At 35.1% G+C, this 26,671-nt stretch overlaps 2 protein-coding genes across 4 annotated transcripts in view; one reads left to right on the forward strand and one right to left on the reverse strand.

The window, feature by feature from the left end:
• The first annotated feature begins 367 nt into the window (after positions 1 to 367).
• Positions 368 to 16,362, forward strand: LOC128988447 (uncharacterized). 3 transcript variants are annotated; one of them, XM_054409737.1, is made up of 4 exons: positions 368 to 610; positions 674 to 814; positions 2,627 to 2,821; positions 3,722 to 3,850. In XM_054409737.1, exons 1-4 carry the CDS (start codon positions 415 to 417, stop codon positions 3,835 to 3,837), a joined length of 648 nt encoding a protein of 215 aa, XP_054265712.1. In that variant the 5' UTR covers positions 368 to 414; the 3' UTR covers positions 3,838 to 3,850. The 3 variants fall into 3 exon arrangements, with proteins under 3 accessions (XP_054265712.1, XP_054265713.1, XP_054265711.1); XM_054409738.1 differs by lacking the exon at positions 3,722 to 3,850 and adding an exon at positions 16,299 to 16,362 and having other exon boundaries at positions 368 to 814; XM_054409736.1 differs by having other exon boundaries at positions 368 to 814.
• Positions 5,209 to 26,671, reverse strand: part of LOC128988448 (kinesin-like protein unc-104) — a 59,365-nt gene continuing 37,902 nt past the window's right edge. Inside the window, exons 21-37 of the mRNA XM_054409739.1 lie at positions 25,144 to 25,281; positions 23,865 to 23,983; positions 22,795 to 22,947; positions 22,164 to 22,338; positions 21,241 to 21,331; positions 20,579 to 20,697; positions 19,192 to 19,343; positions 18,306 to 18,470; positions 17,419 to 17,639; positions 16,761 to 16,950; positions 13,215 to 13,438; positions 12,076 to 12,267; positions 11,369 to 11,454; positions 10,396 to 10,630; positions 9,492 to 9,628; positions 8,987 to 9,088; positions 5,209 to 8,401 (exon numbers count right to left, since the gene is read on the reverse strand). Coding sequence (XP_054265714.1) covers positions 8,332 to 8,401; positions 8,987 to 9,088; positions 9,492 to 9,628; positions 10,396 to 10,630; positions 11,369 to 11,454; positions 12,076 to 12,267; positions 13,215 to 13,438; positions 16,761 to 16,950; positions 17,419 to 17,639; positions 18,306 to 18,470; positions 19,192 to 19,343; positions 20,579 to 20,697; positions 21,241 to 21,331; positions 22,164 to 22,338; positions 22,795 to 22,947; positions 23,865 to 23,983; positions 25,144 to 25,281 — 2,569 coding nt within the window. The 3' untranslated portion in view covers positions 5,209 to 8,331. The remainder of the gene's footprint in view (positions 8,402 to 8,986; positions 9,089 to 9,491; positions 9,629 to 10,395; positions 10,631 to 11,368; positions 11,455 to 12,075; positions 12,268 to 13,214; positions 13,439 to 16,760; positions 16,951 to 17,418; positions 17,640 to 18,305; positions 18,471 to 19,191; positions 19,344 to 20,578; positions 20,698 to 21,240; positions 21,332 to 22,163; positions 22,339 to 22,794; positions 22,948 to 23,864; positions 23,984 to 25,143; positions 25,282 to 26,671) is intronic.

Consider the following 26,671-nt stretch of genomic DNA (forward strand, 5'->3'; position numbering starts at 1 on the left):
GTTTATTCACAATAAATTCCCATATTCCCAATAACACTAAAACTCATAGATAACAATTCATATCAGCTGATTAGCAATGAAATAAAGAATACAGGGATACCAAAATGTGAGCTTGTTTTGTCGTTAAACAGTGTATTCCTTCAGGTACAGTACTTGTAATTCGGGTTGCGTTTAAAAAACACCCTGTATCTATAAGAAATGAAAATTGAAATTGTTTAACTATCATCATTTAGAACTATTTACCCCCTTCTGTTGGTTCTCTAAAATTAAAAATCACATGGGCAAACATTATGTCAAAACAGAACACTATGTCAAAATAGAAGAGTATTTTATAACCAAACCTGTTCAACAACAAAATATTAAATTTAAAATTCATCTTGATTTTTGCATGCAAATTGAACCAAAAATATCACCATGAAGGGAGGTGGAGGAAGTGGTTTTTCCAATCAGAATAATGCTGGCAATCATCAAGGAGATGGATACAACAGGGGTCAAAGCGGGCAAGCAGGGCATCATGGGAGCCAGGGAGGACATCATGGAAGTCTAGGAGGACATCATGGAAGTCTAGGAGGAATCCATGGAAATGAAAGTGGACATAATGAGATCCAAGGTGGACATCATGGAAGTCTAGGAGGACTCCATGGAAATGAAAGTGGACATAATGAGATCCAAGGTGGACATCATGGAAGTAATCCATCCACGGATCATATCCATGGTAGGGGTCATTCCTATCCCACCTATTCTTCCCACACCTTCAATCCAGAATCCGATCCGGATTTTTCAGATGACGATTTGGAAATCGATGGTGAACTTTGTAAGTAGTAGGTCTTGAGGTAGATCAACTTCGTAAACAGAAAAATAATATTCGTGGGTGTTCCAGCTAGATATGTATGTACTCTCCCCTAGTGAGACCCTGAACTCATACAGGTGGCTTAAACTTGGCCCAGTTGTCCAGAAAAACATTATAGTCCAGAATATAAGTATTGTCTGATGAAGTGAAGTTACAGGACGATATGTAAATTCAACAAATTCTGTAGAAACCGACTAAGTTTTAGTTGGTTGCAGCCTGGAGTGGACTATTTGGATACATGAACTGGGAAGAGTTTGAGCACAGTTTCTCTCGTGATCCTAGATGCATACTGATATGTCGTACTAAATCATTATCTCTGCCCTCTGGTTAAAATGTAAAGTATTCCCTATTCCTAACAGGAACATCTGGATCAAATCTCAAAATTCACTACCAGCCTGGTAGTAAATTTTGAGTCTTTTACTTTCTAATATAATTTCCTCATTTTGACATCCATATGGATGTATTGTATAGGGTACTTTTCAAGCAATATTAATTGTTAGCAGTTCAAAATTAACATCCCTGAAGTGTAATGCCTCCAGGAGCCAAGGTACCAAGGTGGAAGGGAAACTGTTTACAATATTACTTATTATTTTATATTAAAATTTATATATAAATGTTTAACGAATGTAACTGCCTTTTCATAGTTGCATTCTGTGAATATAATGTCCCTGAACTGTAAACAAACTATTCAAGTACCGGTAGTCATTTAATACACAGACAACATGCTTAACATATGTCCTTCCCGTAGAAGATTAAAACGTGATATCAATGACTTGACTTACTTGAATTCTCCTTTAGCTCATTGCATAGGGCGTCCAAAAGAGCTTGCCATCCAATCCTATCTTGTGCCAGGTCCCTCAGCTGACCCCAAGTTCTTCCTATGCTCACAGCCTCCTTCTCCACTGTTCTTCTCCAGGTGCCGAAAGGTCTTCCTCTCTTTTGTGCCCCTTGCGGGTTCCACTCTAACGCCTTGTTCTCAATGGCAGTGTTGGGCTTTCAAAATGTATGTCCTAGCCACCTCCACTTCTTCCTTTGAATCTCTAAGTCTATCTTTTGTTGACCTGTGCATTCCCATAGCTGCTCATTTGAGATAGTGTTTGGCCAGAACACTTAATATTCGCCGCAGGCACCTGTTAACAGAAACCTGGAGCTGTGAGGTACTATTTCTGTCCATCTTCCAAGTCTCGGTGGCATACAGGAGGACGGATTTGACATAAGAGTTAAAAATGAGGATCTTTGTCCTGGTCGATAAATTTCTATTTCCCCAGAGAGGGCATATAGTTGAATAAAAATCATCTTTGGCTCCTCCTTCCGCTGTGACTATGCTCCTGATCTTGTTAAATGTTCCTTTTGGTGTTGGACTCAGTGATGACTGATGAGGAAAGCCACAATTAACAGACAAAGGGAGCGCATTGGGGGCTGAGAGAGTGCCTGGAGGATCTTGACTTTGCAAATCAATACAATTACAAAAACAAACTGACTTTTTGAGTACCGGTATGCTACCTCTGTCCATAGGGGTTAGTAGCCTAGTGGTTAGCGTTTTATTCTTTGGTGCAATATGGGGTTCAGACCACCTTCCCTTGAAAGCATTGAGAGATATAGAGTACTTTTATTGAAAACGCCACTGGCAAAGACACTGAGAAAACTAAAGAACACTAAAACATGAACACCAGCATCAAAATATACTAAACCTAAAAATCTACAAATACAAAATTTATCGTGATAACCTGACAATGTTTCTTATTGAATAAATTTAAAGAATCCCAACTTTTTCAGATCTAAATCCTGGTGAGCCATATGGTGCAGATATGTTGCCAGTGGATGACCCGTACATTCACTTAGAAAAGGCCGAAGAGGCAAATCGTGAGTGGTTGACAGGACCTTTGAGACCTCGTAAAACTAATATCAAGGTTCGCTTCTGGGAAGAGGGCAATGAATACTATGATATTGAAGAGAATGACAGTCCATCCGGTAAGACTAGATTTTAAAACAGATTTTTTATTACAAAACCTACTCCAGCATAGGAGTCTACAACAGTGATCACAGCCAATATATATAATGTCTGGTAACTTTTTTGTACTGATTTTTCTCCAGAAAGGCCATTTTTTTCTTGAAGTACAGCTGCATCAACTCCGAATGCAGCTAGCTCTTTTCACAATATCCACCTTGCCTTCCCCTGCCAGTGTTTTCATGTTTAATTCACAAGCCCTTCTGGGTTTAAACCCAAGCTTGGGTCTAAATCTATTTATCCAACCATTTTCAAGGCATTTTGTTGGCATAGGATTGTTAGTCCTATACTCAACCTCCAATTTGTGTGGAGGGCCACTCCTACTCAGGGCTAGTGGGTCTGTCAGGCCTTGCCAAGAGGACTACCAATAGATCTATCGACCACCATCCACCACCCAGGGGACGCTTCGTATACGCTGTAGTAGGACACGGAAGACTAGGCCAACTGGAGTATGAAACTGATCTTGTAATGTTGTTTGTGTTTGGTCGACGTAGTTCTAGAAAGTGGAAAGTTATGAAGGTTTTTATTATTTACTTCTAGTATTTTGTAATAATTTGTATGATAAAAAACTGTATTAGTTCTTGAGTAGGAGAAGATGACCTTTGGCTTTACAACTTCAGAAAATTACACTTCATTATTAAACTCTGTATTCTGTACAGGTGTTATTACATAAACAACAACAACAAACACGAACTTCAGACAATACAAAAAAAATTTACATTATTAGTGCAAAGAATCTTTAGTTATTTTTAAATAATAGGCCTGTTATCAAAGTTAAAAGTTAACATACAGAAATAATAAAGCACTCCTCAATAAGTGAAACCCTTGTGATACTTTTAAATCTTCAACCTTTTTGATTACAGTTTACAATATGGCAAGTGAACGATCCTTAAATGCTAGTAAACAACGGGAGAGACAAAACTCGCCGCTAAATACTTCACAAGGAAGCTCGGATAGGCGAGAATCTCCTCAGAAATGATCATTCACAAACAGAAAAAAAATTAAAACAAAATTAATCAATGGCCCTTTTACATTCAAAATTATTATAATATTTACATGATGTACATGTATTTTTAAAGGTAATGTATTTTGTTAAATGTAACATTATAAATCTGAGGTAAGACTTCATGTAAAACCAAGAAAACTTTTATAGGAAGACCTTCTTCAATCTCACTGAGATCTATTTAACAAACTGAGAAGAGTAAAATATTAGAGTTTGTACAACTTGTTCTTTTATATGATATCGTACAAGCTGTACCTTTGTAATTGTTAAAAAACTAATTAGATAATTTAGTGAAATGAAAATTCTTTATTTCAACAGGAAAAGTTATATATATTTTATTGAATGTACCAAAACATTATACATATTAATTTATAATTTGAATCCAATAATCATAATCCATCAATTAACTAAATGGGTAAACATTATACAGGATATATAGGGTTATTTAAAAAGAATGATGCAAAACTAAACAGTTGGTACGTGATTTCAAACAGCCGATGGTTAAACCAATGGAAAGGGTGTGTTACTAAGTTTGTTTTGACAAGGTTAGGTTTTGTCTCAGTTGCTTAGTTGAGTACCACGAAGCCTGCCAACAAATGTCTTCTCCAAAACAAGAAAATGCATTTTGTATTTTAAGGGTTTATTTGTACTAATGTTATTATTAGTGTTCAGTGGAACCAAATTTAGGAAGAAGGCTCCACATAGGAACTGCAAAGCTCGTTGGTTAAGGTATTCAAGACAATTGTATGTTTGTATGCTGGTAAGAGTTTCGTGCTCAGACACCGTGGACTCAGACTCCGCCAGACGCTGTGGAGAGAATCGAAGCTAAGTTTGCACAGAGTCCAACAACAAAAACCTCAACAGTTAAAGCTGGTAAGGAACTTAACATAACCCAGGCCACGGGTTTACGCAAGCGTTTGAAACAAAATCCATACAAACTGCAGTTATAAGCATTAACGTCTACTGACAAGCCAAAATGCACAGATTTTTGCCATGATAGCTTCAAATCTCACTGATATTCTCTGATTTTGTTGACAGGCTTTGTGGTATTCAATTAAGCAACTGAGATAAAACATAACCTTGTCAAAACAAACTTATGAACACTCCCTTTCCATTGGTGTAACTATCAGCTACCGTATTTGAAATCACGGAAACCTCACCTACCAACCGTTAAGTTTTGCACCATTAATTTTAAATAACCCTGTATAACTGTCCGAAACAAAAATTAAAATGGATTAATTTAAATTAAATTAAATTAAATTAAAAATTAAAAAGAATACAAAATTATTAAAGTAGTTTCAATGGGTTAAAAATTACTCCTAAATTTTATTGATTTTTATTGACGAATTCATTTAATACATTCATATTTTCAGTATTGTAGCAGTATCAATAATTTACAATATTACAAATTAAATTCTCTAAATCACTTGGTTTCTAACAACTGATTAAACTAGGTACAGGAATCACAAGGAAAAAATTACATAAATATAGGAGATTGATTTAATTATGATTTAAACTTAAGGATTCAATTTCAGTGACCTTTTTTTGGTAATGATTTTGTAGTTCCAATTTTATTCAAAACTAATGATTTTACTGGGAAATATAAAGTTTTTTTCAAGAAATTCTTGATGATATTAATTACATGTTGGTTGGAAAATATTATAATGGAACTGGAATATCATATTAGATAATGGATATTGGCAAAATATGGATTCCATTTTTAACTCAATACAAATAAAAGGTCACTTGGTAATAATATGGCACAGAATTTGAGAAACTAATTTTGAGAGACAACTCCAAACTAAAATTTTAATTTGATTGGCACCAAAACGAAATGACTAGAAAAAATATCACAAAAATTGATAATAAATTGCACCATAATCGGTTAGACAATTAATCTGTAATGATTTAACGTAACATCAAATTTCATAACACAATAAAAGAAAATTTACAGCAAATTTTTGGATAACTGGAATGTTACACTTTAGTAAGAAAATATTGTTACATCTAATTAAATAATACATACTTGACCAAGAGTATTATCAATGTTATATTAACAAAATAACAGTATTGATTTCACACTAACATTGATCTTGATGGAATTTTAAGTTAGAAAATGAGATACGAGTAACATATATTTTGAGACTTTTCTAATAAGGAAAAGTAAAAGCTTTTCAAAGGTACACTTTTTTAAAAAGGTTAGTATACGCCACACCTTATGTTAAATATAAAAATAGCGCATCAAATTTTCAAAATTTATATTGTCTAAATAGATTAAAAATCATGAAATATTACTTACAATTTGATTATATTGAAATATTAAAGCAAGGTTTGTCTAAAACAGGTAGCTCTTTTCACATATCATTCTAAATGATTTTATCTAGACAAAGAACGTTCATCTTTAACATCTTTGGTTTTTCAAGTTTTTGAAGTAATTTAAATACAGACTAAGATGGAATGAATACTTTACTACAAATTAAATTAAATACAAATAGAATTACAATTTACGTCTATATTTTGGTAAGAGTAGTTTTGTTTTAAGATATAATACTTAAAACTCGAAAGCACATTGTATTTTAATACAACAACCTTATACTTTGAGTAAATATTTACGTTTTTATAACACATGTACTTATGGAATGCATGGTTTATTTCCTGATGCAAACAAGTTGATAGAGGCACACTGAATAAATTAATTTACAATTATTAAAGCTTGTTTAACTAACCTAATAATCAAAAAGAGTTTATCACAACATTACAAATAAAAATAAACTACAGCCGTCACATTGCGTTCTTTCCTATGCAGAAAAAAATACGAGGGTGAGATTTGGTAGTGCTTCGCTACCTACATATACATTATAGTAATAAACAATTAAAACCAAAAGCAAACATCTTATAAAAAGTTGAAAAATAGCAACTCAGTGAAATGTGGGTGAACTTTAGATTAGCAAAGCACCCCATTTACACAGTTGCTTGTTTGAGTAAAAGATTATAATTTAAACTCTTGCTTTTTTAAATATTTGACTGTGTAGGCCTACACATCACAAAGTTGATATCTTAAAAAAAAATTATAAGAGTTTAAATATGACTAGAAATGAAGTTGTTTCTTGGATTGCACAGTTTTTTATGTTCATTGGCATAACCTGCAGAAAAAAGTATCCACTTAAAAGTACAAAAAGAAACTGTAACATTTAGAAACAAGAATTATAATGTAAAAACTTGAACTGACTATAGATAATTCATTTAAAACTTTGACTACTTCAATAGTGAATAAAATCATCCCCTTGAAAGACTTGCCATACTGTGTATGGAAAAGTGGCAAGTATTTTGAAATGCATCAATCAAGGTTTTAATTGTACATTCCTTAGAACTTATCCACGATAATAAAATAACTGTTGATTTCCCTCTGCCACGATTGCTACTGTTCATTTGATCATTTTAGTCTACTTTGGACTGCAAAAATAAAAATAAAAATTTTTTTCAGCATAACGATAACATTAAAATAAATTTTGGAAAATAAAATGGTACAAATAAACTAGTAAATCACGTCTTTGTAATCCAGCTTGAATGTTGTAAACTCAAATAATTGAGTGAAGAAACTAGTGAGTAGATTCAAGCATTCCTACATTTGGCTTAAGCGCAATTGAGCATAACATTGCATGTCTTGCTTTCCAAGTTTTGGTTTATACATTTCATACTTTTAGGCTTTAAGTAGATATTTTGCACTTTTTAGGGTGTGGCAAAACACAAAACGAAAATTCTAAACGAATTACTAACAGGAAAATGTTATACACAAATATCATGAGCAGGAAAACATAATATCACCCAAGACAAGACTTTAAAAATAATATAATCTGTTATACGTTGAGAACCTTTCAATTTACGACTAATGTTGATATCCAAAATACTGTCACAAATATAGATTATTGTACAATATTTTGAAACAGCTTGAACAGTGAGAGAACGAGTTAATCACAACTAGGAATTCAAGTACAGACCACATTGGTTCATCCGTAAAGGAAAGTACGAGAAATTATCAGAACCGTAATAAAATTGGTGTTAACACTTTAGAAATACACGAGTTCTTTAGCAAACAAAACTAAACGGTATCTAATATCAACAATACGAATGAGTAAAGTACACTAGACAAGTTACACCTAACATGAATAGTCGAGCCAGTTGGAGATCGGCCCGTTTGATTTGGTACGTAAACAATATCTGTTCTATCGATACGGTTACAAAACAAAAACCTTTCTGAAATATAAATATACATTTCAAACTTGCAAAAGCTCAAGCTAGTTCACAACCCAAATTCTTTCAATATACATAGCTACAGTAGCAAAATAAGTGACAAAATAACATTTATAAAATTAATACTGTGCATAACATTTAAATGCTGCAAAATACAACTTAACACGCTCTCGGACGAGAGCCTAGAGTAACTAGGTAATGTTGGATGAGGGAATGAAATCACTTGACGAGTTCTGGCGTCTGGTTGGAGGGGTTTACTGGGAGGGTCGGGCGTCGTGCGAGTTTGGACCTGCAACAAGTTAGGGTTACAATTTAAACTTCAAAATCTTTTCTAAAAAGTTAGTTTGGAAATATATTACATAGTTAAACCCTTAGCGTTAGCAACGGGGGTTTTACAAGAAATAGTGGAACCTCTTAGTTATGGGGTGTACCTGGCTGTTTCACTAAAACTGCTATCACTACTTCTAGTAGAAAAATAGCATTTTAAAAGGAATATCTGTTAGTTTAAAAAGTCTTGTAAAGACTTTTTTGCTAGTTTACAAGGATACCTCAAAGTCTGTGTAACTGTAAAATATCCAAACAAATTACATATGAGAGAGAGAGTTGATGTAAACTTACTTGATGAACTAGATGACTCGATTTTAACTTAAATAGGATTAGGCAACTGTGAGAATGGCAACAATCAAGCTATTCGAATACTAGACATTATTTAGTACACTATCCTAACAGTTGTGATACCACAAACAGTGTTAGGTTTAGTATTCATACACTTCAAATTGTATCTGAGATCCTTATCTTCAAAGTAAATTTGCACAACTGAGTATTGAAATCAGACAATAAGTAGTGACAGAACGTTTTTATCTATTTGTTTTACCTGATCTGTCCGGCCAGAAGTGGGTTGATAGCGTAGAGCCAGTCGTGAACTTCCTTGTCTCCCAAAGTCTGCATCAGGTAACCGCGATGTTTTGTAACCACACTGAAAAATTAATAGTTATGAATACAGTAGCCAACAACAATGCAATGGCTACTTGGTGTTTGAGAAAGTGAAACTTGGTTCATACCATTCCATGCAACATTCAAATATTGCAAGTCTTTCTGATAGAAATCCTAGAAATTAAAATTTTAATCGCCACTAAACATCAGGCACATTCCTTTAAGTTGCAAATACAAAAATCTCAAGGTAGGTACAAAAATCATTTAAGTGAGATCATAATAAAGAATACTTAACAACAGTTTTGAAAACAGTACATAGAGATTGTGATGAGTAAATGTATGCTCTAAAAGCCAGTTATTGAAACAGCAATCACTTCTTCAATTTTCAACCCTATGCCATCTTCAGTCTACATTAATGTATTCACAATATTTAAACTGGTTGTTACCTGAATGTGTTTGGGACCTTGACCATGGCCTGTTGGTCCTCCGAGTACTCAACCTGAGCTGTCGCCAAGTTGATGAGGGCTCGCTCTACAGGGTCCTTCTCATCTCGGAAAATAAACACATACGGCCTTCGGACAGTCTATAGCAAACAAACATGTAACATGTCAGCTGCCTTTTGAGTATAATACAATTTAATCAAACTAAACACCTGCAAACATTCATCATATGAAACATTGAAGTTATAGCAAGGAGAAAAGAAGGATTTAATGATGTCATATATGTTTGATTTAAAAAAAAACAATAAAAACTAGGTACAGTACTTATGACTAATTACACCTTGGAATCTTTTTGAACAAAAACTTGTTGATAAACTAACTTTTCAATATGACAAAAAAATATGTCCCGCCTACAGTCTTAGCAAAACGGGAATGCCAATGGAGACCTGTGGGGGTGCGTGCGTGTGGAGGGACTTGACCTGGTCTCCATCGGCACTCCCGTTTTTCTATTACTATAATCTATTTTTAACAAACACTAAACTAGCAAACCATACAAGATCACATAATTACAGATAGTTGGGCTATTCCTTAGGAAGTTCTCGAGAACCGTTTCAAAGATCATGATTAAGTACAAAATATTAATTATCTCATGATAGAACAAAGTTTTAGTTTTCTAGAAAGAAGGATCAGTGTAAAGTGGGTGCCAAACTACTAGATCACGACATCACATACATAAAACCCGGTCTTTGGCAGGGTTTGAACCCTGACCTCCATTTCAAAAGTCATATGTTCTGATCACTACACCATTTGATCACCGTGTGACAGTAACGACATAATATTTGTTGCATAAAACTAATCTTGAAGAACTTGTGAGAGTGCTGAAAACATAAAATCAGTGGTTGCGACTTACCACCCATCGCTTCTTCCATCCGTTGGTCTTCTGCTCCAGTACGTTGAGGTAGCCCTTGCGCGCAACCACGGGGCTGATGCGTATTTCCTCGACCTCGGGCACGTACAACACGAGCGTCTGGTCCTCACTGCGCGCAACACTCTGACCTGACACGCAACTTTCCGTCAGCAGACTGAGGTGTTCGGGCAGCGCAGGCCGTGTCACACGCTCCGGCGAGATAAGCTTGGATAGAGCACTGCAACACATAGGTGAGGTTAGTCAGCAAAATAGGTTGTGACAAACCACATCCCTTTAAACTTTAAAGTTTTCATATTACTATGGTGTTGCTCATTACTAAGGATAACACTGAGATAGACCTAATGAAGTTACAAATCAAATCAAATGATCTTGATTCAAATCTGTAAATAAATATTTACATGAATAGTGTTGAACAAGAAAGACACCAAATCTAAAAGTGAATCTGAAATCGACAATAGTTTTCTCGACAAGTCACCCATTCATATTCTCAAAAATGAAACTAGTCACCCAAGACCTAGAATTGACAATGTAAGGTACGGTACGTCAATCCTGAAGGCTATGGTGAAACAATTACTAGAACTGATAAAGTTGTAGGAAAATATTGTTGACCATAAAGTGTTCTACATATAACCTATATATTAATTTGAAACTGTTTTTCTTTGTCTCCACTAATTTGAGAGAACGGCTGGGTGAAGAAAAACTCGGTACAGGACTCTAAAGAAAGCTCTTGGTCTGTAGATGAGCCATCAAAAAAGTCACACATCATTTAGATCAAATACAACAGTGTTTTCAAAACAAATTGTAAAAAAGCCATTGGACACTGTACTTAAAGAATACAGCAGGGTGATGGGGTAATGTTTAATTGCTATCCCAAATCATTTAGTTTGAAACACTACACTTGCTTTGTTAACTGGTTAAATGTAGAGTAAGTGTTAGAAAGTAGTAGATTACTTACTCATGAGTAGTTGGAGAAGTGATAACACTTGTGTTCATGTCCATCATCTCCTCTCCTGGAGAAACGTCCTCGTGTTTGACAGGTTCCTGTGGCAAGGACAACGTTGTCAGGTGATTTTAGATTTCTTTTAGAACAATAACAGCAAATTTAAATTTATACATTATGTTTAGAACTTGTACTACTGATGGAAGACGCAAGTTTTACTCGAATTAAGTTGTTAAAGATTGTTTTTTTATGGATTGAGTTCTGCTACCTTGCCTGGAGGAAATTAAAGTACAGGGACTTAAAGATACACACTGCTCTCAAATCCCACCGATAACAAATAGGTTTTTTGCTATGTTATAGCGACCCTCTAGCCAAGCAATATGAAAAATTATTTTGTGCTAGAGCCTAGGGCCCTAATGGATGATGGGACATAAAGAAGAATTAAGTGACTCTTTATATCATCTAGCTAGACTCCATACATAAAAAAGCAAAAAAACTCTAGTCTCAGCCTAGCTACATAGGACCCCACTTCACAATAAGGGTTTAACATCTGGCAACAGTATATTAATTAGTGACAACACAGTTGACGCCGAACACCACCATGTACTCAGATGACAACGACCACAAAAGCCTACGTAAGAAAAGCAAATACGCTTCAATCAGCCCCTCGGTCTTTCAACCTAGTTGTGTATTCTTATGTTTTTCTTATTCTAGATTCCTACCTTGCAAGGGATCCTTCCTTGTATCAACTTGACACACTTGGAAGTCAGCTCCCTCTCCCTATCCGTCATCTCCCACGGAGCGTACACGTCCTCCGAGTCCTTCCTCACACTCACGCTGGAACTGCCTCTGCGGATCTTGATAGGACTGCCTCGGCTCTCCGTGCTGGCTTTCGCCACCATGTTGCATACCTCCTGCGATACAATCACATATCTGATGAAACATGCAGACTCGAGACATATAATTTTGTTTTATATACAGTACAGTGCTTATATTTTCAGCTTAGCTGCTGCGATTACATCATGAATTTTGTTAACTTTTGATTCCAAACCATGCCTATTTATTCTGTATATCTTGCTACAAGTGGCTCTAAATTAAGGTAGGTATTTTGAACTGATGAAGAATTAGATGGGCTGGGCATGTTTAGAGAAAGAAATCAAACGAAAACCAGTTCTAATGAGAAGTCCTAAAGGAAGAGGTCCGAGAGGAATGCCAAAGCAAAAGTGATGGAGCCAAGTGAAGGAGAGACGTGGAGCAATTAGGAGCAATCGAGGACGATGCAACATTGTGACAAATTCCTTCCAAAAGTTACCATGCTTTTGTACATTATTTGGGACGATACAAAACATGTTCTGTTTGTGATTGTAGTAGAGCAAGACATTGTTGTAGTAGTACAAACAGTTGTTGTTTGCGAGATTTTACATACATGCAAATTACTTACATAAAATAATCAACAGAAGCATTATTGATTTGGAGTGTTCTTGGATGTATGGCTTTAAAACATTACGCCTACTTAAAACTGTTAATATGATTTGCAGTATTAAAATAACAGTAAGTTTAACTTTGTTTAGAAGGGGAACCAGCTTTCAACACCACATAATTATACTATGGACCCTCATTCAGTCATTATTCATCGGTAAAGCAATTACTCCCCCCCACTCATGATTTAATAAATAAACTCACAACACCCAACCCAACAGTAACAACCCGTCCGACAAACCATGAACCAAGCCCGCATCCTACCTCACTCAAACATACCCCGACCAACCTAGCCCCAACCAGCGGCTGCAGCAGAATTGTGCTTCGTTACCCTAGTTGAGAATTTTTTAAAGTTTTAAATAAATAAAAATCCCCATGGTACCTTCTCAGACTTGGTGATGGGTCCCTTGTCCACTCCCAGTCGCTCCCTCAGCAGAAGTGTGTGTCGTACTTTCTCCACCTCCTGTAGTCTAGTGAGTTTCTCCAGCTCCCACTGGTGGTCGAAGATGAGGCTGTCTCCCCTCGGCCTCCACCCGTGTAGGTTCTCCTCCCCTCGCACGTACGTGGAGCTCGTGTCCAACACTCGCCTCTGTCTTCTCTGTACGCCTACGGAGGAACATTGCAAAATACATAACCTTAGTAAAAAGGCCATCACTGGATTGATTTTTAGATCCACTTGAATCGCTGTTGCACCGGCTAGTTAAATAAACCTTAGAGGAGAGGTAATGTTGATAAGACTAACTTCACCATCCCTCGAGTTTGGTTCATGTTCAAATCTTCAATCCAATCCCTAAATTTAAACAAAGGCATGAATCTTAAAGTATAAAATATCATGCAGAACCTGCTGTAAAAATCTATTCTTAATAACTTTTCTTATATTTTTATTTATTTTAAGACTTGTGACTGACTTCCTAAACTTGTTTAGCCAGAATCTCAGTTTTAACCATTTCTTCCAATCATGATGATTTGTTGCAATACCCATAACACCCCAAGATTTCCTTAGCAAAATCCCTAGATTAATTAAATTTCACAAACCAAATTTAATAACTTTCTGATCAACCCTGATTCTATTACATATACTTCCTTGCTTAAACAAATGCATGAGTTGCAGTAGCTTGGGTGGATGTTGGGGATGGGGATGCTCAAATCTTCTATTCTGTATCACATTCAAGAATTTAAAATATAGAATTAAAACCCTGAATAACTGAGTCCTATCAAATCCAAATACAGCAATTACAAAATAAAATGGAGAATCTGCTGTGAGTGTTTACTTGATCTTAAATCAATTGTAAAACTTTTAATTGATTTCAAAACGGTTTACGCCAAAATTTCAGAATCGTTGAATAATATCAGAGCTATTGTGATAATGATAATATTGTATCATAGCCATTAATATTCTAAGAATTATGATGAACAAATTGCCAAAAGATAAAAATTAATACGGTTACTGCCTTGAAGAAATGGTTGGGTTTTGGTAACAAAAGAAAATGGCAGGTGAAATAGAATACGGGGTTTGAGATTTTACTCTCAACACCAGTTGATCGAATCACAAATTCAAATCCTTTCTTGGAGATATGTGGATTCAAAATTTTAATTCGGGTTAGACATAACACGTGTAGTTAATAAATTAACTACGTCTAAGACTATATTGTGTTTATAGTTAATTAATAGTCTTAGACGCAGGGAAACTTTTGGTGACAAGAAAAAATAGTTCAACGAAGAAAACTGACATCATGTCAGTTTTTAAGTAGATGAGTAAACAAACATAGTCAAAAAACCAAAGGAAAAAGAAATAACTGTTGCTGGTAGCATTGACTATTGATACAACTAGTAAAAGTTTATCTTATCCCCGTGTTAAAGTGGTTGCCAGTTTTTCATCAATATCGACCTAGTTGATATGAGCCACCGACAGATTGCGCTGATCTAAATTACTAATTTCTGTCGAATACATGAACTCTTTTACCAAGTCAAACTGGTGGAATGATTTATTGTGAGTGAGCTATAGCTAATAAGATAAGAAATATAATTTTAGACACCATCGCATTCTGTGACTAGCTCATACAACTGTTTTTTTTTATTTATGAAAAATTGGCGTCAGCTGGTCCATGGGATGTCCACTTCAGTATTCAATAGTCAATGCTGGTAGGATAAGACCCAACTCTGTAACCATTTCAGAATAGGCGGAGCTTACAGATTGAGTAGTATGACAAATAGTAGTAGTTTTAAGATGTTTATACAACAATTTATCAAATAATCATCTTTTTATCTTGAGTATCGCATTAGTGAACAAGTAATAACACAATTTTCAATATTTTTCCTGAGAAAATAATACCACTATGAATAATAAATTTTGTGACTTCTCTGATGTATGGACTGTTAAACTTAACCTGTCTTTTAAATTTTAAACCAGAAAATGTAAAAAAAACTTAACAATATATACTAATCCAATGAGAATTGAGAATGGATTGAGCTTGAATAAGACATTTATTTATTTAGAAGCAATTGGTGAATTGATGCAAAATATGAAACAATCTACAAATTTAGCACTAAAAAGCTCTTTAAAGACCAATCTTTGCTACGGCGGCAAATAAAAGCTTTGTTGGCACATTAATGCCAGTTGCAACACAGTGTATAAAAGTGTCACAACTTTTGATGGATCAATTTTAAAATGCAATGGCAATGCACAAAACTACAATGCGAATGGACTTAATAAAGAATAAGTTAAGTGAGACAATATGAGACATATAGTTTTTTACCTGAAAAAAGTTGGAAACTAGTTACCAACAGTTTTTCTCCATGTTCTAAAAAGCACACACATTTTTCGATTTGAGCTCTAAAACCAGGAAAAATTGAAGTATCGATACAATTTTGCACAACTTTATGAAGCTGGCATCAGTGTATCAACGGCAATGACACACACTGCTTCTACAACTAGAGGCAACATACTGCCAGGGTATAACATAAGATACAACTAACACATGCCACACTAAATACACAATGGCGGACTGTCAGGCTCTCACAAAACTTGAGTCTTCTGTTTGAAAAAGTGTAAGCCAGTTCATTTTACATAATAGACTATGCGAAAACACAGTGAAAACAAACTCCAAGATCTGTAGATAGTAGTGATCAAGGTCACAAAGAAATTATTTCATTACACTCAAAGATTATGGAATGTATTATACATTATTGTTGATGAAAGTAAGCTCAATGAGTATCACTTTAACTCAATACAGTAAGTCCTCACTAAATCGACTATTTGTAGACCCTGAGGTTGTCAAGTTTGGGGTTTGTCGAGTTATCTAGAAGATTGACATTTATAATGGGTTTTTATAAATGAGTACATAAAACACAAATTTTTACATATAAATTTATGACTTACAAGAGTATTTTTAAATATTGAATAAAAAATCTTCAAATAATTGTTGAATATTAAATGTTGGATTAAAATTAAAACTAAATGTTCCAGAAAAGTTGCTTATTTTTGGGTGAGCCCTGTCAGTTGTCAGAGTTACACAGACTGTCGAGTGACCGGGTGTCGAGTTAGTGAGGTTCATATTTCCCTTACCAAGGGAAAAATTTTCCCTCTACAGAGAACATAGAAGAATATGTCTATTTTTCCATCCATTTTAATTAGTTTTATTTTTAAAATTAAATTTTGTTATCCATTTTTATTTATTTATTCATCAACTTAGTACAGGACACAATACCAATTTTAAAATTGTCTTCTCTTAATTTTGTTTTACTCTAAAGGGAAATCTAAACATTATAATCAAGATTAGCACACATTATTATATGTGACTCCCCTTAGAAAATAACTGGCATCAAAACTGGTGCAATGGAAAGACAATGGTAAAGTTTCCAAGGTGCGTAGACAGTCAGCCAGTGTGCAGAGGCAGGGTGGGGGGAGAGCGCATCTAAGGGTTGCTACCTGGACTACCTGCTTCAGACGCCCGCTTCAGCACCAGCTCGTACACGCCGGAAAGACGGTTAGCCTCGGCGTTGCGGTAGTTACCGGAGAACAGGTGTTTGAGAGAGCGTGGCCCGACACGTGCGTCTCGCCCGTAGATGATCATACTCAGGTCCTTTGTGACTATGGCTGGCCGGCCGCAATTCTCCAACTGAAGAAAAGAAAAAAAGCATGATTTAAAAGTATTTTTAATTTTTTCATAGAGATCAGAAGAATAGTCCATTGGGAAGTTGGTCAAAGTAGACACACCATGGTGTACCTTTGGAGGTGATTTTCAAGATTGTAGGACATTGGTAGTAACAGAGCGGACTTACTGTCCAACGTTAAACTTTGTAGATACAAATGTATCTCCAAATGGATTTAATTTAATAATATAATTAAAAATAGGTTAAACCGGTCCACTTAGGCCTGGGCCTGTCCGTGGAACATACCCGTTAATTGAATTTAGCATCTTAAACAAATCTAGACATAAAAATCCCCAATCAAAAAAATCAGTAAACAAGATGTTCACCTAAACAAACTGTTCCCATTAAATTTACATGTTTACAATGTGAAGACATTTCTTAACCATTACACTACACCACCAAAAAGCAGATACTTAACTAGTAACCATCCGTACCTCCATATATGCGGAGATGGTCATAAAAATCTGCTCTCCGTAGGCTGACACTCTGTTGAGCATAGGGGAGTTGTGTAGGGAGGAGTCCCAGGCTGCCTCGAACCGGAACATGACCCGGTCATCACCTGGGATCTCTACCAGCTCTCCGGGGAACAACCCTAAGGACAACACGGAGCTGTCGTTGTCCTCTTCCTCTGGCTCAGGAGTGTTCCGGATACGACCTGGAATTTAACAAGAGGAATTATAGAAATTTGATAAAAAATTATTTTGTACAGTACAGTATAAAATACACAATAAGTTCATTTTGTATTTTGTAATTGCATAAAGAGACACAAGATCAACTTGAATTCATAGCTCTCCTAATATATGATCAAGGAGGTGATTAGCAAAGTAAGTTTACAAATCCAATCCATGGAAAAATGTTGAGGAATAGTAATTTAAGAATTTTTTACAGTTTTGAAGGTACTGTAGCTTATAAGTTTTTTCAAATGGATTTTTTTAGATAAATAATTCTATTACAATAAAAGATCATGAAGAAATTCCGATTCATGAGGTATAGTCAAAGTAGAAGAAATGTGGTATGTCTATTGTCTAGCCCTTACATGTGTGAGGTAGATTTTTCCATTAAAACTTGTACTTATTTTAAGGTGTTGGTTGTTAATAGTTTCTTTCTTTAACTAGGCAGGCAATTTTAGAGTTATTTTCTTTCAACCTGATTTTAATTGATAAGAAAACTTAAGTGGCTTTGGGAATAAGTCCTACATTCCTTTATGTAGAGGTCATACTTAAATTTATTTTAATTCTTTGAAAATTATCTAACATTTACAATTTTCTAAGTGAGCAACAGGTGAACTTAAAAGCAAATACAACAAAGTGACTAGACCTACCAACGACCAGTTCCCGTACATCCTTCCAGCGCAGTTCTGGAGCGTGTTCGTGGACGATGGTGATGCGGATACGCCTCTGTATTCCTTGGTGAAGCAGGAACAACCCTCGGCACGGCAAATCATCACTGTGATCCACCACGGCTGGCACGTACTCACCGTTGGGCGCTGAGACATACAGAGTAGGCTAGATAAGCTATGGGTTGGATTGTGAAGATAAGCAAGTTAGACATTAAATGAAGAGGAAAAACCCTAGAAGAATGTTTGCCTAATCTAAATACTATTACAAACAAAACAAAAAATAAAACAATCACTTTGTCGACCACAACTACATCCATGTTTTATATGGTTAAAATAACATAGAACACTCAAGTGTTTTAGACATCCAATACAATAAGATAAACTTAAGATTTACAATAGGATAGTTTACAATTTATGTTTTATCTGTTATAGTTATCTTAACTGGCCTAAGAACAAACCACTTTAGTTACTGCTAGAATATGTCTTGGAAGCCAAACAAAGCAGCTTACTTAAAATATTGAAATCTGACTACTTTAAATTCTATGATTGGTTTGGTATAGCCTATTATTGAATTCTTAAAGAAAAACAAGGGAAACAAAAGACTGATTGAATAACAAAGACTGATTGAATAAAAAAAAAGCACTGTGAAATAACAAAATTAGAATAATTGCTGCAGACAAGCCATATTGGCTTTTGTGGCTTGGAATTGTATGTGTTGTAAATTTGTATTTTTTGGAAAAAAAATTTTGTTAAAAAACAGCCCTAACCCTACAATTCTACATTAACAACACACTTTTCAAGATCACTATACTTTTTTATAGGATTTTATTTCCAATACACACGGAACAAAAACCAATTTCAGACTCACCGAGCTCACAGATTTCAAACCAGACGAGAACGTCATACTTGGCGTGTACGTGGGAAGTGCAAGGAGATGGTAACACTCCAAACTTGGGAGACCTGACGGGCTGACTAATGGGGATAGACGGTGGTAACATCCTCTTGGGAGGCTGGCGAACACTGTAGAACAAACACCATACATGTAGAACACACTCTGATATACCGTAAATGGTTCATTCAATAAGTATCAGGACTGGTTCGCTGTAGCCCTAACAGTGTGGTGGAGGTGGGTCCAACCAGTTGGGTTCGATGGAGGGGTCCTTCACCATTCAGTCCCCTACAGGCATTCGTTGAGACAGGAGGTCGATATTTGCGCCGAGAGTTTTTTCATTGTGTCGAATGACCCCTCTATCGAAACCAGCCATTGGACCCCCCTCCACTGCTCTTTTGAAACTACAGCGAACCAGTTCTGGCACTTATTGAATGGAGCCTGTATATGATTAAGTATTTATAAATATTCTTATAAAAACGGAGTTGATATTGATAGAGGGAAGGAGACACAGAGAAAAATCTAGAAGAAGCTTAGTAGATGAAGTAAAACGGGAAGTAGGGAAAAGAGGATTGAATTGGCAGATGAAGGAGGAAATGGAACTTTACAGAGATATGATAAAATGAAGAAGCCTGGTTGAAACAACATTAAAAAAGTTGCTTAAATAATTTGTAATGAAAGTGATTGAATTATAAATATCCAGAATAAGATTGGGTAATAATGATTTTGAGTGACAAATTAGAAATTTAAAATATTAGAGTGCAGATGAAGTTTAGTTACATAGTTAACAAATTTTATATAACTCCATAACTAAACAAGACAAAGTTGGCTCACCAAAAACTGATAATCCAAAAATACTTCCCCTGTACCAACAAAACAAGTGCTTGTACAGAAATTTTTCAAAATGAAAGATAAAATGTTGCCCAGATGTAAGAACATGATGTGCCCTAACATGTGTAAAAGTGTAGTTGTCAAAAGTGAGTCAATAGTTTTTGTCAGCTGGTGAGTCAGTGGCTTGGTTGGTGACGCCACGGACTTCAGGCACAAGGCAGCGATGTCATGGGTTTGGATCGTGTTACCTGCCAATACTTTTCATCAGCATGTTTCACCCTAGTACTGAACCGGCTCACACCTTGCTTTACTGGATACATTCCATGCACAGGTTTCTCTAAGATTTCTCATAGACTTGTTTTCTTTACGTTAAGTTTTAGATATAGTCTTTGATGCCATTCCATGCACTGATTGATTGATGTAGACTGTGAAATAAAGACGATTTGATTTGATTTGACAGCCGTCTATGTAGACAGACAAATGCAAGGTTAAAAGCGGCTGCCAACCACATAAAAAAAAAATGTCGGATACTCACTGGCCTTCTTGCTTGGCATCCCTGTGTAGCGGGTGTTGCTGATAATGTCCAAAAACTTCAAACACTATCGGCTGTGTTTTGATATACTCCACAAACGACTTGGTGACTGACACAGTGATCTGGGAAAAATAAGCCACAACAAGAGAAAATGAAAATAGATAATATTGAAACTTAGAATATACAAGAAAGGCCTTTAAACTTTCCAAAAAGAATTCAGCTAACAGTGAGACAATTTATTTTAACAACTTAAAAAATTTTAAAGTAAATCTAACATAAAGGATTTCATTCACAACTTAAGGGACACAATCATGCAACAAGAAAGTCCTTCACTTAGGACCAAGGATATTCTATTGCTCTTTTAAAATTGTAGTCAGTTTTAGATTAAGATTTAAGCCATCAAAAGAGTGAGATGATCCGATATGGTGTAAAATACTATTTTTATTCTTATACATTCAGTTTTTAATCATAAAAATCTGAGATGGCATCAAAATTTTAAACTATAGCATCTCCTATGCTATAGTTCCTGATTATCATAGTTTGAAAAACCAAAATCTAAAATACAACCTCAATAGTTACACTCATTTAAATATGTTGTCTTTGAGTGAAAATGTTTCTATATCTGGTAAGTCTGCTTTAATATTAAAATAAATCATTAAACGTACATTTTGAACATGATAAAATCCAAGTGGTGTTCCTTTTCCAGTGTTTTTGACAGGTTCGGTAGAAAATGCCTCATCATGTCTGTGGAGGAAGCTGGAACACACAGAAATTTATTAAAATCTCATAAGAAATCAGTATTTAACTAATGGACAAAGAACATCAAGGAAGACTGGATGGGAGTTATCTCTAAAAATACAACAAATAATTAGTCTATCTTACTACAGTAGGTAGGTTGCACTTAATTTTACCTTAGGCCTACTTTACAACTAATAATCACGATGTTTCAGCTTTTTGTTATTCAATATTTTTGCACTGTGTGTTGTGTGATACACAGTTTTAAATGCTGGAAAAAGTGTTTTTGAAATTTCTTACAAAGTTAGACATTAATTAGAAATTTATATTATAAAATTAAAATTAGGTAGGGCCATAAAAAAAATTATGATTATTTATTTGCAAATAATTATTCGCTACTTTAAATCGAAAATCAGATTTCATAAAGATATCTTTAATAGTTTTACAGATATTGTAAATTTTAAATATTAAAAAAGAAAATGGCAGATATCTTGCTAACAGGACATTAATTTAAAGATTATTACCTATTCTTGATTTTCATTTTATTTTGACCCATACATTTAGGGCAGGTAATACCAGTCAAATGCAAGTTACAAAGAATTTTTTTTTAACAATGACTAAATTTGAAATTGAAACAGAAAAATACAATAGGTATGTTATGTTAATATGACAAAATGTTACAACTAAGTTGTTTTATCAATCAATATCGTACAATCTCTATCACCAATACAGTAAATTTTTTAACACTGTCGCTTTTGCTACAATACACTTGTAAAACACGGAAGAGAGAAGTTACAATAAAAATGTAAATTTAAACCTTGTATTGACCAACACGTGTATCACAAGCACTCACTTGAACTGACAGAAGATGTCGGCGTACTCCGTGGAGACCCCTATCGCCTGAAGTACAGTGACTCGGAAGGTGAACTCGTTGTTGACTGTGAGGTGTGGAGGCAACTCTTCCTCCTTAGCCTCCGAGCACACAGAACTGTCTCCTCGGCCACTGTCTGCGTCACACTCCAGGTCTCCTGCAATACGGGACAAGTTTTTTGGTTTAATGTTCCTTCCTTCTCATCCTAGGATGTCAAGCTCAAGTTCGGAACCGTCTTACATATTACTCAGGCTACGTGTAAAGGGTCGTGGTATCACATAGCTTTGTGGTACTTGGTGATCTTGGGTAAGTAATTTTTGTTGTAGAGGTGAAATTCTTTCGATAAGTTTCCCATTCATCTTCGCTTTTAATATCTCGATTGACTTTCCTTTTTTCCTAAGTCTTGTTACCATTGTTCTGTGTCCATTCAAGTTTAATTTCTATTTGATTCTAGATAACAACACACGAAAACATCGAATCCCTAAATAAACCAATAAAGTCAATTTATAATTTTATTCACATTATCAATATTGCAAACCATTAATATATTCTATGGGGTTTTTACTAAAATGTCTTGAATCTACCGACATTCACCTCAAAGTTTTCAATTCACCTTCAAGCTTTTCATGGTGTGCGTGTCCTTCCACCACTCTCTCCTCCGCTTGTATCGCCTTCTTGTTCCGGTAGTGGCCGAACAAGTAGTCGTCGTCAAATGTTATCTTGGCCGACTGCCTCACTCCGCTTATGTGTTCACCACTCTCCTCGTCTGCAAAAAATAACAAACTTAGGTTTGATTACTGTTAGGAAAGGACTGCGTTCCAAGATGCACCAGCCACATTGTTGGCTTTTGGAATAAGCCTGATGCAAGGTTTTTACATTATACATTTTTGACGAAATCTATTGTAACTTATGTTATTTAATGATGAATAAAGATTTGATTTGATGCATTATTCAGAGTTTGTTGAACTTCAGGTACTTAATTACTGCAGTTTCATGCGTCTGAGATCTCTACCATATCCATATCCAGTAAGTGACAACCATTTCCAACTTAAGTATGGAGGAAAAGTCACTTTCATCTATCAAATTATCACTGGTTAAGAGTTTATCGTCTAGTAAATCTACAATGAGGATCTTGAAATAACAAATTATTCTAAGCCTCTATCCAGCAGTAGGAAAGAAGTCATATGCTCTAACACTAGTCCAGCCAGGGGAGCGAGCTGGTCTGGTGGTTAGAGCTTGGGACTCCGATTCCTGGGGCCCTGGGTTCAAATCCCACCAAATAAACAATGGATTTTATCTAAGTGATAGTTCCGTAACCCCTAGGTCTAGCCTGAAGTAATGTGAAAAACAATTACGGGCTGCCTAGCTTCCTAGGACAAAAAAAGAACACTAGTCCAGCCGGTTCCTAAATTGTACTTAAAATGCATCATGATCACAAGGCTGATAATTAGATTGTATCTTTTTTTAACAATGTGTGATTGATGGGTTGGTCATGGTCCAAAAAAATAAATAATAGTTTTCCACTCAAACAAATCAGCTAACTAATGATTGATTTTCAACAAGCCCATGTAAAGTAGTGATTTCAAATACGACTCAGATCATTTTACAGGAATGAAACATGCAATTGTAATACACACGATTGAATGTAATGCCAATTTCATGAAACATGAAATTGTAACGCACCATTGACAGCTTGCACAGCAATACGCAGATATCCCTTGACATCTCCTTTCTCGTTAACAATGGCGACTTTGTGTATCAGTGGAACGGGATACATTAGGTTACTCAGGTACACAAACGACCTGCAAATAAAACGGGAAAGATTAGAAGAAATTCGTACAGAGATGTATACAACATTATAATTTCAGCATGACACTTTAAAACATCCCACTTTACTCCCAAGTATAATTGGACTTAATCACACAGTTTTTTTGTTGGAATACCTTCTTAATATTAACACTACAACAAAAAGTAGCAGGAACAACTTTTCTTGGAAGCAATGGACTTTACTCAAGCATTTTCAGTCATTTGGGAATGGAAATGCAACTAAACTTCCGAGTGAGGAACAGAGTTTTAAACCTTGGAGTACATAGTCAAAGAGTGCTGTTTTATTGTTTTTTCCTAAGGAAATGGCTAGTCTTTGCGCAACACAATGTAGGCAAATCTTCAATGGTTCACTGAGTTCAATCATAGACTAAGCAACACAAGTAGACTCCTCATCCCATTGTAAATTTTGAAGCTTGTTTTTTGTGTCTAGTTCATGTACGTCCACACTGATCGCTGGGGTAGACAAAATTTTGTTTCTATTATTTTAGTGTTATTTTCATGATTTGTGCTTTACTATTTGGTTATATAACTAGGAAACAACCAGTTATTGTTTATGATTAAATAGTTTTATTTGGTTAAATGAGGTTTTAAATAACTGAAATAACAAGAAACAAATTGTAAACGTAAACAAAACATAACCTCTACAGTTGGACGTACAGAACTAACAATGAATTTGGCTTCAGCTGTTCCATAAGGATGACAAATCTACTAAGGGAGTATGATTTATCTATGGTTCAATCATTTCGCCGAGTGAAGGGAAATCTTTGTTTTTTTATACATTTGTCAGTTTTAATTATGTGATCATAATTATTTGATTTATTATCATCACTTGAAGCTAGAACTGTACCGTTTGTAATTCGTTCTTTAAACTTACTGTGGCAAATAACAATGAAAAAGTCATCAGTTATAGTAATACTGTATTCTACAAAAAACCTGTGCAATGTAACATAACAATGTAAATTAAAAATTAAACAAATGTATGTCTTACTCCAGTCTTAGAACCACCAAATCAGTGACGACACAGGCATGTAAGTGATGTTCAAGATTTTACAGCCCTTCTCAACATACACCTATTGATTGATTGAGACGATTTACAGAAGAGAGATTGCACTAGAGTTTAAAAAGTTGGTATTACCTTCCCACCATGCGGAACCACGGGAATCGGTCGTAGAAGGGATCTCCCCCGGTGAGAGACTCGATGTTGTAGTCGGGGCTGGTGGGGGACAACTCAGCCTCGTTCAGATACATCTCTCGCATCAACTCTAGCCTCTGCCTGCAACAATGATGTAAACGGGCCCGTAACTAACAAAATCAAATTAATATTTATTTTGTCAACCTGCTAATAAGTGAGGATACTAGAACAGCTGGCACAGTAAGGTTTAGGTTATGTTAGCTATTTTGTAACACGTGAGTAGTTTTACTCTAACCTAACCAATCTAGTTTAAGTATATAAGGCATAAATAATTCAAACACATACAGTAGATGGATTTATTGGCACCATACTCAATCCTGATAGTCAACAATTCAGATACCTCGAAGATTGGTGATATACAAATGCTTATTATCATCATTTAATTACTAATACAAAACTTTATAAGTTTATTTGAAAGGCTAAGTTAGCATTTCTAAATCTTTTTGTTAAGTTGGTACTGGTTGTGATATTTGAAAGATGTAGGCTGCATGTATGTTAGATATGATCTGAAATTTGAATATGGGTTTAGACAATTTAAGTTCACCTGTTAGTCCTAACAACTGGTTTAGCAGTCAATATTTATCAGTAAGTAGCTTATCTAAATGAGGAGAGAAGATTGAATGTCATTGACATATACAGGGTGAGTTTTAAATGAGTTCCCCCCCTACTTTTTTCTACATTTCTTAAGATATCAACTCCGGACCACGTCAGATCATTGAAGAGTAGTAAGTACTTCATTTTGACTGGGTATAAATTTTGGCCGCCATCTTGGATCCCCCATATTGGATACAAAGGTTTTTTTTCAAATGTAAAGGTAGGGTTGTGACACATCGTTTTAAGCTAGATTTTTATGCTGAATACAATGCTGCAATTCGTTTTTAAAAATCTTGATCCATTCTAAAGTTATGAGAACTTTTTATAACATTATTTTTAGCCCATTTTAACATTGTGCATTTAGAAACTAAGAACATAATCGCAAAATAGTGCTAGATAAAGATAAGTATACACCACATAATAAACATAAATCTTTTTCTAGCACTATTTTGTGATTATGTTTTTAGTTTCTAAATGCACAATGTTAAAATGGGCTAAAAATAATGTTATAAAAAGTTCTCATAACTTTAGAATGGATCAAGATTTTTAAAAACGAATTGCAGCATCGTATTCAGCATAAAAATCTAGTTTAAAACGATGGGTCACAACCCTACCTTTACATTTGAAAAAAAACTTTGTATCCAATATGGCGGATCCAAGATGGCGACCAATGATCTGACGTGGTCCGGAGTTGATATCTTAAGAAATGTAGAAAAAAGTAGGGGGGGAACTCATTTAAAACTCACCCTGTATAATATTAACAGTATGGTTTTTTTGAGATAAAAAACAATATATAGTATTTCGTATTTTACGCTTCTTTTCCATGTGAATCCATCTACTTCTTGAGACCAACTAAACAAAATATCAATGCATATGA

The sequence above is a fragment of the Macrosteles quadrilineatus genome, unplaced genomic scaffold (genome assembly GCF_028750875.1).
Source record: "Macrosteles quadrilineatus isolate MER2022 unplaced genomic scaffold, UCM_ALF_1.0 Scaffold_3__2_contigs__length_128488019, whole genome shotgun sequence".
Classification (NCBI taxonomy): domain Eukaryota; kingdom Metazoa; phylum Arthropoda; class Insecta; order Hemiptera; family Cicadellidae; genus Macrosteles; species Macrosteles quadrilineatus.